The 13,974-nt window shown below is 50.0% G+C and overlaps 1 protein-coding gene across 2 annotated transcripts in view; it reads right to left on the bottom strand.

The window, feature by feature from the left end:
- Positions 1–9,598: 9,598 nt before the first annotated feature.
- The window catches only part of FCGBP (Fc gamma binding protein), a 56,894-nt gene continuing 52,518 nt past the window's right edge, over positions 9,599–13,974 (bottom strand). For both annotated transcript variants that reach the window (XM_090128181.1, XM_090128182.1), the window contains exons 21-22: positions 12,090–12,374; positions 9,599–9,707 (exon numbers count right to left, since the gene is read on the bottom strand). In XM_090128181.1, coding sequence (XP_089984307.1) covers positions 9,705–9,707; positions 12,090–12,374 — 288 coding nt within the window. In that variant the 3' untranslated portion in view covers positions 9,599–9,704. The remainder of the gene's footprint in view (positions 9,708–12,089; positions 12,375–13,974) is intronic.

The raw sequence follows: 13,974 nt of genomic DNA, 5'->3' as shown, positions 1-13,974 counted from the left end.
TGGGAGGGACTGGGATATACTGGGAGGGACTGGGGGACACTATGGGGGGACATTGAGGGGGACTGGGACGTACTGGGAGGGACTGGGGGGGACTATGGGGGTCATAGAGGGGGACTGGGACGTACTGGGAGGGACTGGGGGGCACTATGAGGGGCACTGGGTGGGACTGGGACATACTGGGAGGGACTGGGGGGGACTATGGGGGACAATGAGGGGGACTGGGATGTACTGGGAGGGACTGGGGGGCACTACGAGGGACATTGAGGGGGACTGGGACATACTGGGAGGGACTGGGGGTCACTTTGGGGGACAGTGGGGGGACTGGGACATACTGGGAGGGACTGGGGGGGACTATGGGGGACATTGAGGGGACTGGGACATACTGGGAGGGACTGGGGGACACTATGGGGGGACATTGAGGGGGACTGGGACGTACTGGGAGGGACTGGGGGGGGCTATGGGGGACAGTGGGGGGACTGGGACATACTGGGAGGGACTGGGGGGGACTATGGGGGACAATGAGGGGACTGGGACATACTGGGAGGGACTGGGGGTCACTTTGGGGGACAGTGGGGGGACTGGGACATACTGGGAGGGACTGGGGGGGACTATGGGGGACATTGAGGGGGACTGGGACATACTGGGAGGGACTGGGGGGGACTATGGGGGACAATGAGGGGACTGGGACATACTGGGAGGGACTGGGGGGGACTATGGGGGACAATGAGGGGACTGGGACATACTGGGAGGGACTGGGGGGGACTATGGGGGACATTGAGGGGGACTGGGATGTACTGGGAGGGACTGGGGGGCACTATGGGGGACATTGGGATAAACTGGGACATACTGGGAGGGACTGGGAGGCACTGTGAGGGGGACTGGGGTGGACTGGGACATACTGGGAGGGACTGGGGGGGCTATGGGTGACACTGGGGGTGACTACTGGGATGAACTGGGACATACTGGGAAGGACTGGGGGGGCTACGGGTGACACTGGGTGTGACACTGGGATGAACTGGGACATACTGGGAGGGACTGGGGGGGCTATGGGTGACACTGGGGGTGACTACTGGGATGAACTGGGACATACTGGGAAGGACTGGGGGGGCTATGGGTGACACTGGGGGTGACACTGGGATAAACTGGGACATACTGGGAGGGACTGGGGGGGCTATGGGTGACACTGGGTGTGACTACTGGGATGAACTGGGACATACTGGGAGGGACTGGGGGGGCTATGGGTGACACTGGGGGTGACTACTGGGATGAACTGGGACATACTGGGAAGGACTGGGGGGGCTATGGGTGACACTGGGGGTGACTACTGGGATGAACTGGGACATACTGGGAGGGACTGGGGGGGCTATGGGTGACACTGGGTGTGACTACTGGGATGAACTGGGACATACTGGGAAGGACTGGGGGGGCTATGGGTGACACTGGGGGTGACTACTGGGATGAACTGGGACATACTGGGAAGGACTGGGGGGGCTATGGGTGACACTGGGGGTGACTACTGGGATGAACTGGGACATACTGGGAAGGACTGGGGGGGCTATGGGTGACACTGGGGGTGACTACTGGGATGAACTGGGACATACTGGGAAGGACTGGGGGGGCTATGGGTGACACTGGGGGTGACTACTGGGATGAACTGGGACATACTGGGAAGGACTGGGGGGGCTATGGGTGACACTGGGGGTGACACTGGGATAAACTGGGACATACTGGGAGGGACTGGGGGGGCTATGGGTGACACTGGGTGTGACTACTGGGATAAACTGGGACATACTGGGAAGGACTGGGGGGCACTATGGGTGACACTGGGGGTGACTACTGGGATGAACTGGGACATACTGGGAGGGACTGGGGGGGCTACGGGTGACACTGGGGGTGACTACTGGGATGAACTGGGACATACTGGGAAGGACTGGGGGGGCTATGGGTGACACTGGGTGTGACTACTGGGATGAACTGGGACATACTGGGAGGGACTGGGCTATGGGTGACACTGGGTGTGACTACTGGGATGAACTGGGACATACTGGGAAGGACTGGGGGGGCTATGGGTGACACTGGGGGTGACTACTGGGATGAACTGGGACATACTGGGAAGGACTGGGGGGGCTATGGGTGACCCTGGGGGTGACTACTGGGATGAACTGGGACATACTGGGAAGGACTGGGGGGGCTATGGGTGACACTGGGGGTGACACTGGGATAAACTGGGACATACTGGGAGGGACTGGGGGGGCTATGGGTGACACTGGGTGTGACTACTGGGATGAACTGGGACATACTGGGAGGGACTGGGCTATGGGTGACCCTGGGTGTGACTACTGGGATGAACTGGGACATACTGGGAAGGACTGGGGGGGCTATGGGTGACACTGGGGGTGACTACTGGGATGAACTGGGACATACTGGGAAGGACTGGGGGGGCTATGGGTGACACTGGGTGTGACTACTGGGATAAACTGGGACATACTGGGAGGGACTGGGGGGGCTATGGGTGACACTGGGGGTGACTACTGGGATGAACTGGGACATACTGGGAAGGACTGGGCTATGGGTGACACTGGGGGTGGCACTGGGATAAACTGGGACATACTGGGAGGGACTGGGGGGGCTACGGGTGACACTGGGGGTGACTACTGGGATGAACTGGGACATACTGGGAAGGACTGGGCCATGGGTGACACTGGGGGTGGCACTGGGATAAACTGGGACATACTGGGAAGGACTGGGCCATGGGTGACACTGGGGGTGACACTGAGAGGACTGAGACATACTGGGATGAACTGGGGAGTAGACTGGGATAAACTGGGACATACTGGGAATGAACTGGGGTGGGGGGGGACAGTATGGGTGACACCTGGATGAACTGGGACGTACTGGGACACACTGGGGTTAACTGGGGGGGTGATTACAACATACTCGGGTGAAAGGGGGGGGGGTGGGGGGGGGTGGGACTGGAGCCAACTGGAACATACTGGAACGTACTGGGAGGGACGGTGGTGGCCCTGGGGTGACGCCGGCGGCGGTTCCCAGCAGCAACGGGATCCGGGATGGGGGGGGGGGGGAAAGGGACACGTGGACACCCCCAGGGGACACATGGGTGACCGGGGGGCAATCCAAGGGGACACGGGTGTCACCCACCCTATGGGGACAGGGGTGGCATAAACCCCATAGGGGACAGAAGTGCCACAAACCCCATGGGGACACAGGTGCCACCAACCCCATAGGGACAGAGGTGGCACAAACCCCATAGGGACAGAGATGCCACCAACCCCATGGGGACACAGCTGTCACCCACCCCATAGGGACAGAAATGTCCCCCCCCCTGTGACACCCACATGTCCAGGTGCCACCCCCCCCCCCCCAGGGTGACACACGTGTCCAACCTCAGAACAGAGATGCCACCAACCCCATAGAACAGAGATGCCACCAACCCCATAGGGACACGGGTGTCACCAACCCTATGGGGACACGGGTGTCACAAACCCCATGGGGACATGGGTGTCACAAACCCCATGGGGACACAGCTGTCACCCACCCTATGGGGACAGGGGTGGCACAAACCCCATAGGGACAGGGGTGTCACCAACCCTATGGGGACACAGCTGTCACCAACCCTATGGGGACAGGGGTGGCACAAACCCCATAGGGACACCAATGTCACCCACCCTATGGGGACAGGGGTGGCACAAACCCCATAGGGGACAGAAGTGCCACAAACCCCATGGGGACACAGGTGCCACCCACCCCATAGAACAGAGATGCCACCAACCCCATAGGACAGAGATGCCACCAACCCCATAGGGACACGGGTGGCACAAACCCTATGGGGACATGGGTGTCACAAACCCCATAGAGACACAGCTGCCACCAACCCTATGGGGACACAGCTGTCACCCACCCTATGGGGACAGGGGTGGCACAAACCCCATAGAGGACAGAAGTGCCACAAACCCCATGGGGACACAGGTGTCACCAACCCCATAGGGACACAGCTGCCACCAACCCCATAGGGACACGGGTGTCACCAACCCTATGGGGACACAGCTGTCACCAACCCTATGGGGACAGGGGTGGCACAAACCCCATAGGGACACCAATGTCACCCACCCTATGGGGACAGGGGTGTCACAAACCCCACAGGGGACACAGCTGCCACCAACCCTATGGGGACACAGCTGTCACCCACCCTATGGGGACAGGGGTGGCACAAACCCCATAGGGGACAGAAGTGCCACAAACCCCATGGGGACACAGGTGCCACCCACCCCATAGAACAGAGATGCCACCAACCCCATAGGACAGAGATGCCACCAACCCCATAGGGACACGGGTGGCACAAACCCTATGGGGACATGGGTGTCACAAACCCCATAGAGACACAGCTGCCACCAACCCTATGGGGACACAGCTGTCACCCACCCTATGGGGACAGGGGTGGCACAAACCCCATAGAGGACAGAAGTGCCACAAACCCCATGGGGACACAGGTGCCACCCACCCCATAGAACAGAGATGCCACCAACCCCATAGGACAGAGATGCCACCAACCCCATAGGGACACGGGTGGCACAAACCCTATGGGGACATGGGTGTCACAAACCCCACAGGGGACACAGCTGCCACCAACCCCATAGGGACAGAGGTGGCACAAACCCCATAGGGGACAGAGGTGTCACCCACCCTATGGGGACATGGGTGTCACAAACCCCATAGGAACACAGCTGTCATCCACCCCATTGGGACAGAAGTGCCATCAACCCTATGGGGACACAGCTGTCACCCACCCCATAGAACAGAGATGCCACCAACCCCATAGGGACAGAGGTGCCACCAACCCCATGGGGACAGAGGTGTCACCAACCCTATGGGGACACAGCTGCCACCCACCCCATAGGGACAGAAGTGCCACCACCGCCATAGGGACACAGCTGCCACCCACCCCATAGGGACAGAAGTGCCACCAAGCCTATGGGGACAGTGCTGCCACCAACCCCATGGGACAGATGTCACAAACCCCATAGGGACACAGTTGCCACCCACCCCATAGGGACAGAAGTGCCACCAAGCCTATGGGGACACAGCTGTCACCCACCCCATAGGGACAGAAGTGCCACCAAGCCTATGGGGACACAGCTGTCACCCACCCCATAGGGACAGAAGTGCCACCACCCCCATAGGGACACAGGTGCCACCCACCCCATAGGGACAGAAGTGCCACCAACCCCATGGGGACACAGCTGTCACCCACCCCATAGGGACAGAAGTGTCACCAACCCCTTAGGAACACAGCTGCCACCCACCCCAAGGGGACAGAAGTGCCACCACCCCCATAGGGACACAGGTGCCACCCACCCCAAAGGGACAGAGATGCCACCACCCCCATAGGGACACAGCTGTCACCCACCCCATAGGGACAGAAGTGTCACCAACCCCATAGGGACAGAAATGTCCCCCCCCCTGTGACACCCACATGTCCAGGTGCCACCTCCCCCCCCCCAGGGTGACACACGTGTCCAACCTCAGTGTCCGGGTCCCCCCCCCCATTATCCCCTGTTGGGGGGGGGGGGAGGTGACACAAATGCCACCAGGGATGCCCCAGGGCTCAGGGAGGTGACAATGACAATGAGGAGGTGACAATGAGGAGGTGACAATGACGTCAGGAAGGGAAATATTGACTGAGGGGGGGGGGGGGGGGACAATAGGGGGGGTGGGGACAGGAGGTGCCTGGGGCAACTGTGGGGGTGGGAGGGGATAGAAAGATCCGGGTGTGATCCCAAAAATGGGATGAAAAAGGTGGGAATTTGTCCCAAAATGGGGATGAAGAGTTCAGGGTTTTCAGAAAATGGGTCAAAAAGCTCCAAAATGGGGGAAAATGGTTTCAAAATACCAAAAAATGGGGCAAAAAGGGTCTGAATTTGCCCCAAAATGGGAATGAATAGTTCAGGGTTTTCAGAAAATGGGTCAAAAAGCTCCAAAATGGGGGAAAATGGTCCAAAAAACCAAAAAATGGGGCAAAAAGGGCCTGAATTCACCCCAAAATGGGGGAAAAAGTCTGAGTTCCCCCTCTGAAAATCCAAAATTGGACAGAAAGGGTCTGAATTCGCCCCAAATTGGGAAGGAATAGTTCAGGGTTTTCATAAAATGGGTCAAAAAGCTCAAAAATGGGGGAAAATGGTTCCAAAATACCAAAAAATGGGGCAAAAAGGGTCTGAATTCACCCCAAAATGGGTCATAAATGTCAGAGTTACCCCCCTGAAAGTACAAAAGTGGACAAAAAGGGTCTGAATTCGCCCCAAAATGGGAATGAAGAGTTCAGGGTTTTCAGAAAATGGGTCAAAAAGCTCCAAAATGGGGGAAAATGGTTTCAAAATACCAAAAAAATGGGGCAAAAAGGGTCTGAATTCACCCCAAAATGGGTCATAAATGTCTGAGTTACCCTCTGAAAGTACAAAAGTGGACAAAGAGGGTCTGAATTTGCCCCAAAATGGGAATGAATAGTTCAGGGTTTTCAGAAAATGGGTCAAAAAGATCCAAAATGGGGGAAAATGGTCCAAAATACCAAAAAAATGGGGCAAAAAGGGTCTGAATTTGCCCCAGAATGGGGGAAAAAAGTCTGAGTTCCCCCTCTGAAAGTACAAAAGTGGACAAAAAGGGTCTGAATTTTCCCCAAAATGGGACTGAATAGTTCAGGGTTTTCAGAAAATGGGTGAAAAAGATCCAAAATGGGGGAAAATGGTTTCAAAATACCAAAAAATGGGGCAAAAAGGGCCTGAATTCACCCCAAAATGGGTCATAAATGTCAGAGTTACCCCCCTGAAAGTACAAAATTGGACAAAAAGGGTCTGAATTCGCCCCAAAATGGGAATGAATAGTTTAGGGTTTTCACAGAATGGGTGAAAAAGATCCAAAATGGGGGAAAATGGTTCCAAAATACCAAAAAATGGGGCAAAAAGGGTCTGAATTTGCCCCAAAATGGGGGAAAAAAGTCTGAGTTCCCCCTCTGAAAGTACAAAAGTGGACAAAAAGGGTCTGAATTTGCCCCAAAATGGGAATGAATAGTTCAGGGTTTTCAGAAAATGGGTCAAAAAGATCCAAAATGGGGGAAAATGGTTTCAAAATACCAAAAAAATGGGGCAAAAAGGGGTCTGAATTCGCCCCAAAATGGGGGAAAAAGTCTGAGTTCCCCCTATGAAAATCCTAAATTGGACAGAAAGGGTCTGAATTCGCCCCAAAATGGGACTGAATAGTTCAGGGTTTTCAGAAAATGGGTGAAAAAGATCCAAAATGGGGGAAAATGGTTCCAAAATACCAAAAAAATGGGGCAAAAAGGGTCTGAATTTGCCCCAAAATGGGTCATAAATGTCAGAGTTACCCCCCTGAAAGTACAAAAGTGGACAAAAAGAGTCTGAATTCGCCTCAAAATGGGAATGAATAGTCCAGGGTTTTCAGAAAATGGGTCAAAAAGATCCAAAATGGGGGAAAATGGTCCAAAATACAAAAAAAAATTGGGCAAAAGGGGTCTGAATTCACCCCAAAATGGGTCATAAATGTCAGAGTTACCCCCCTGAAAGTACAAAAGTGGACAAAAAGGGTCTGAATTCGCCCCAAAATGGGAATGAAGAGTTCAGGATTTTCAGAAAATGGGTCAAAAAGATCCAAAATGGGGGAAAATGGTTCCAAAATACCAAAAAAATGGGGCAAAAAGATCCAAAATAGGGGAAAATGGTCCAAAATACCCCAAAAATGGGGCAAGAAGAGCCTGAATTTGCCCCAAAATGGGAATGAATAGTTTAGGGTTTTCACAAAATGGGTCAAAAAGATCCAAAATGGGGGAAAATGGTCCAAAATATCCCAAAATTGGAAAAAAATCTCTGGATTTTCCCCCAAAATGGCACAAAGTCCCCCCCGAAAAAGGGGAAAAAAGGCCCAAAAAAACACAAAATTGGACAAAAAGGTCCAAAAATGGGAAAAAAAAAGATCTAGAAGTCCCCCAAAATTGGACAAAATTCTCTGGATTTGCTCCCAAAATGGGACAAAAACCTCCAAAAATTCGAAAAATGGTCCAAAACACCCCAAAAATGTGGCAAAAAAGGTTGAGAATGACCCCTAAAAATGGGTGGAAAAGCTCCAAAAATAGGAAAAAATGCCCCCAAATTGGACACAAATCTCTGGATTTTCCCCCAAAATGGCACAAAAACCTCCAAAAATGGGAACAAAAAGGTCTAAAATACTTCAGAACTGGACAAAAATCTCTGGATTTTCCCCCAAAATGGCACAAAGTCCCCCCCAGAAAGGGGAAAAAGTCCCAAAAAAAACAAAAAATGGGAAAAAATGTCCAAAAATGGGAAAAAAACATCTAGAAGTCCCCCAAAATTGGACAAAATTCTCTGGATTTTCCCCCAAAATGGCACAAAAACCTCCAAAAATGGGAACAAAAAGGTCTAAAATACTTCAAAATTGGACAAAAATCTCTGGATTTTCCCCCAAAATGGCACAAAAACCTCCAAAAATGGGAACAAAAAGGTCTAAAATACTTCAAAATTGGACAAAATTCTCTGGATTTTCCCCCAAAATGGCACAAAGTCCCCCCCCGAAAAAGGGGAAAAAAGGCCAAAAAAACCACAAGATTGGACAAAATGGTCCAAAAATGGGAAAAAAAACATCTAGAAGTCCCCCAAAATTGGACAAAAATCTCTGGATTTTCCCCCAGAATGGCACAAAAACCTCCAAAAATTGGAACAAAAAGGTCCAAAATACTTCAAAACTGGACAAAAATCTCTGGATTTTCCCCCAAAATGGCACAAAGTCCCCCCCGAAAAAGGGGAAAAAAGGCCAAAAAAACCACAAGATTGGACAAAATGGTCCAAAAATGGGAAAAAAAACATCTAGAAGTCCCCCAAAATTGGACAAAAATCTCTGGATTTTCCCCCAGAATGGCACAAAAACCTCCAAAAATTGGAACAAAAAGGTCCAAAATACTTCAAAACTGGACAAAAATCTCTGGATTTTCCCCCAAAATGGCACAAAGTCCCCCCCGAAAAAGGGGAAAAAAGGCCCAAAAAACCACAAAATTGGACAAAAATTTCCAAAAATGTGAAAAAAAAGATCTAGAAGTCCCCCAAAATTGGACAAAAATCTCTGGATTTTCCCCCAGAATGGGACAAAAACCTCCAAAAATTCGAAAAATGGTCCAAAATACCCCAAAAATGTGGCAAAAAGGGTTGAGAATGTCCCCTAAAAATGGGTGAAAAGGCTCCAAAAATAGGAAAAAATGCCCCCAAATTGGACACAAATCTCTGGATTTTCCCCCAAAATGGCACAAAAACCTCCAAAAATGGGAACAAAAAGGTCTAAAATACTTCAAAACTGGACAAAAATCTCTGGATTTTCCCCCAAAATGGTACAAAAACCTCCAAAAATTGGAACAAAAAGGTCCAAAATACCCCCAAAATTGGTCAAAACCCCCCAAATTTCCCCAAAATTTGGGACATAAATTTGTTCCCCCCCATATTTCCACCCCCCCCCATATTTCCATCCCCCCCCCCCCAACCCCCACATTTTTTCCCCAATTTCACCCTTTTTCACAGCAAAACTGAAAACTGCTCATTTATTTCTTATTTTTGGGGTGAAAAACGACGATTTCGGTTCATTTCTCTCTTAAGGATCCATGGGGTCCGGGGGCATCACTGTATGGGAAAAAAAAAAGGGGGAAAAAAAGGGAAAATTCAGTTCATTCGTCACTTTTTCAGGTTAATTCAATTTTTTATCCCATTTTTGACTTTTTTTCTCTTTTTTTTGAGGCTCTTTTTAGGTTATTTTCCCCCCTTTTTGGGATTTTTTTTTTTTTTTTTGCTGTTTTTTCTCCCACAGTTTTGGGGCACTTTTGGGGGATATTACCCCCATTTTTGGGTTATTTAGGGCTATTTCCCCCATTTTGGGGTTCTTTTTGGGGTTATTTCCCCCATTTTTTGGGTTATTTAGGGCTATTTCCCCCATTTTTGGGCTATTTAGGGCTATTTCCACATTTTATGGCTCTTTATGGGGCTATTTCCCCCATTTTTGGGTTATTTGGGGCTGTTTCCCCCATTTTGGGGTTATTTAGGGCTATTTCCCCCATTTTTGGGTTATTTAGGGCTACTTCCACATTTTTGGGTTCTTTTTGGGGCTATTTCCCCCATTTTTGGGTTATTTAGGGCTATTTCCCCCATTTTATGGCTCTTTTTGAGGCTATTTCCCCCATTTTTGGGTTATTTAGGGTTATATCCCCAATTTCTGGGTTATTTGGGTCTATTTCCACATTTTTGGGTTCTATTTGGGGTTAATTCCACATTTTATAGCTCTTTTTGGGGCTATTTCCCCCATTTCTGGGTTATTTGGGTCTGTTTCCCTCATTTTGGGGTTCTTTTTGAGCTATTTCCCCCATTTTTGGGTTATTTGGGGCTATTTCCTCATTTTATGGCTCTTTTTGGGGCTATTTCCCCCATTTTTGGGTTATTTGGGGCTGTTTCCCCCATTTTGGGGTTATTTAGGGCTATTTCCCCCATTTTTGGGTTATTTAGGGCTACTTCCACATTTTTGGGTTCTTTTTGGGGCTATTTCCCCCATTTTTGGGGTTATTTGGGGCTATTTCGCCTATTTTTGGGTTATTTAGGACTCCACCCCAAAAGAAACACAAATATCACCCCAAATCCTACTCTTTCCCCCCACAAATTTAGTAGAATCAAGATTTTGGGTCAATACGAAGGGATGGAACCAATGGACGGACACCACCCCAAGATGGCAGCCCTATAGGGACAACAACGACCTCCACCCCAAAAGAAACACAAATATCACCCCAAATCCTACTCTTTTCTCCCACAAGTTTAGTAGAATCAAGGTTTTGGGTCAATATGAAGGGATGGAACCAATGGACGGACACCACCCCAAGATGGCAGCCCTATAGGAACAACGACGACCTCCACCCCAAAAGAAACACAAATATCACCCCAAATCCTACTATTTTCTCCCACAAGTTTAGTAGAATCAAGATTTTGGGTCAATATGAAGGGATGGAACCAATGAATGGACACCACCCCAACATAGCGGCCCTATAAGGGATAACCAGACCCTATAGGGACAACCAAGATGGGACCACATCCCCCTCCATCCACATCCCCCTCCATCCCAAAAGAAACACAAATATCACCCCAAATCCTACTCTTTTCTCCCACAAATTTAGGAGAGTAAAGGTTTGGGGTCAATATGAAGGGATGGAACCAATGGACACCACCCCAACATAGTGGCCCTATAGGGACAACCAGACCCTATAGGGACAACCAAGATGGGACCACATCCCCCTCCATCCACATCCCCCTCCACCCCAAAAGAAAGACAAATATCACCCCAAATCCTACTCTTTTCCCCCACAAATTTAGGAGAGTAAAGGTTTTGGGTCAATACGAAGGGATGGAACCAATGGACGGACACCACCCCAAGATGGCAGCCCTATAGGGACAACAACGACCTCCACCCCAAAAGAAACACAAATATCACCCCAAATCCTACTCTTTTCTCCCACAAGTTTAGTAGAATCAAGGTTTTGGGTCAATATGAAGGGATGGAACCAATGGACGGACACCACCCCAAGATGGTGGCCCTATAGGGACAACCAAGATGGGACCACATCCCCCTCCATCCACATCCCCCTCCATCCCAAAAGAAACGCAAATATCACCCCAAATCCTACTCTTTTCCCCCACAAATTTAGTAGAATCAAGATTTTGGGTCAATACGAAGGGATGGAACCAATGGACGGACGCTTCCCAAGATGGCGGCCCTATAGGAGCAACGACGACAAGACCTCCATCCCAAAAGAAACACAAATATCACCCCAAATCCTATTATTTTCCCCACAGATTTAGTAGAATCAAGATTTTGGGTCAATACGAAGGGATGGAACCAATGGACGGACACCACCCCAAGATGGCAGCCCTATAGGAACAACGACGACCTCCACCCCAAAAGAAACACAAATATCACCCCAAATCCCCCTCCAAAACCAGATGACCCCCCCTACTGTGGACACTCACAGGGGTGAAGTCGGGTGCTCTCCAGGCCTTCATCATGGCCACGAAATCCGTCACCAATTTCCCATCGGGATCCCGGAGGTCGTTGGCTGCGTCGCCGTCGTAATTCCCGCAGACCCCACACAACTCCTTGCTCAGCTCCTTCTTCACCGTCACCGTCACCTCCCCCGTGGGGCTGAGGGTCACCTCCAGGTGGGGGGTTTGGGTGATGGAAATGAGGTTTTGGGATTCGCGGATGGAGAGGTGGTCCGAGATTTGAGCTGGGAGGGTGGATGGGATCCCGTTGACCTGTATGGGGGGGAGCAATGGGGGGAAGAGCGTGGAGGTTAATCCCAAATTTGGGGAAAGGTAGGAAATGGGTCGTTTTTTTGGGTGAAAAAGATGGGAAATGGGTCATTGCTCCACCAATTCTCTCATTAGTAGCGGAATTCACATCCAAATTTGGGTGAAAAAGATGGGAAATGGGTCATTGCTCCACCAATTCTCCCATTGGTAGCGGAATTTACATCCAAATGTGGGTGAAAATGATGGGAAATGAGTCATTGCTCCACCAACTCTCTCATTAGTAGTGGAATTTACATCCAAATTTGGGTGAAAAAGATGGGAAATGGGTCATTGCTCCGCCATCCCCTTAACTGGTGGCCAAATTTGGGTGGAAAATGGTGGAAAATGGGTCATTTTTCCTCTATCCCGTTCATTGGTAATGGAATTTGGGTGGAAAAAAGGGGGAAATTGGTCGTTGCTCCACCAATTCTCTCATTGGTAGTGGAATTTATCTCCATATTTGGGTGAAAAAGATGGGAAATGGGTCATTGCTCCACCAATTCTCTCATTAGTAGCGGAATTTACATCTAAATTTGGGTGAAAAAGATGGGAAATGGGTCATTGCTCCACCAATTCTCTCATTAGTAGCGGAATTTACCTCCAAATGTGGGTGAAAAAGATGGGAAATGAGTCATTGCTCCACCAACTCTCTCATTAGTAGTGGAATTTACATCCAAATTTGGGTGAAAAAGATGGGAAATGGGTCATTGCTCCGCCATCCCCTTAACTGGTGGCCAAATTTGGGTGGAAAATGGTGGAAAATGGGTCATTTTTCCGCTATCTCTACTCTTTGTAATGGGATTTGGGTGGAAAAAAGGGGGAAATGAGTCATTGCTCCACCAACTCTCTCATTGGCAGCGGAATTCACATCCAAATTTGGGTGAAAAAGATGGTAAATGGGTCATTGCTCCGCCATCCCTTTAACTGGTGGCCAAATTTGGGTGGAAAATGGTGGAAAATGGGTCATTTTTCCGCTATCTCTACTCTTTGTAATGGGATTTGGGTGAAAAAAGGGGGAAATGAGTCATTGCTCCACCAACTTGCTCATTGGTAGCAGAATTTATCTCCATATTTGGGTGAAAAAGATGGGAAATGGGTCATTGCTCCGCCATCCCCTTAACTGGTGGCCAAATTTGGGTGGAAAATGGTGGAAAATGGGTCATTTTTCCGCTATCTCTACTCTTTGTAATCGGATTTGGGTGAAAAAAGGGGGAAATGAGTCATTGCTCCACCAACTTGCTCATTGGTAGCGGAATTTATCTCCATATTTGGGTGAAAAAGATGGGAAATGGGTCATTGCTCCGCCATCCTCTTAACTGGTGGCCAAATTTGGGTGGAAAATGGTGGAAAATGGGTCATTTTTCCGCTATCTCTACTCTTTGTGATGGGATTTGGGTGGAAAAAAGGGGGAAATGAGTCATTGCTCCACCAACTCTCTCATTGGCAGCGGAATTCACATCCAAATTTGGGTGAAAAAGATGGTAAATGGGTCATTGCTCCGCCATCCCTTTAACTGGTGGCCAAATTTGGGTGGAAAATGGTGGAAAATGGGTCATTTTTCCGC

The sequence above is a fragment of the Phasianus colchicus genome, chromosome 32 (assembly GCF_987193195.1).
Source record: "Phasianus colchicus chromosome 32, bPhaCol1.hap1.1, whole genome shotgun sequence".
Lineage (NCBI taxonomy): Eukaryota > Metazoa > Chordata > Aves > Galliformes > Phasianidae > Phasianus > Phasianus colchicus.
The sequence above is the reverse complement of the archived record's forward strand: the minus strand, read 5'-3'. Positions and strand labels throughout refer to the sequence as shown.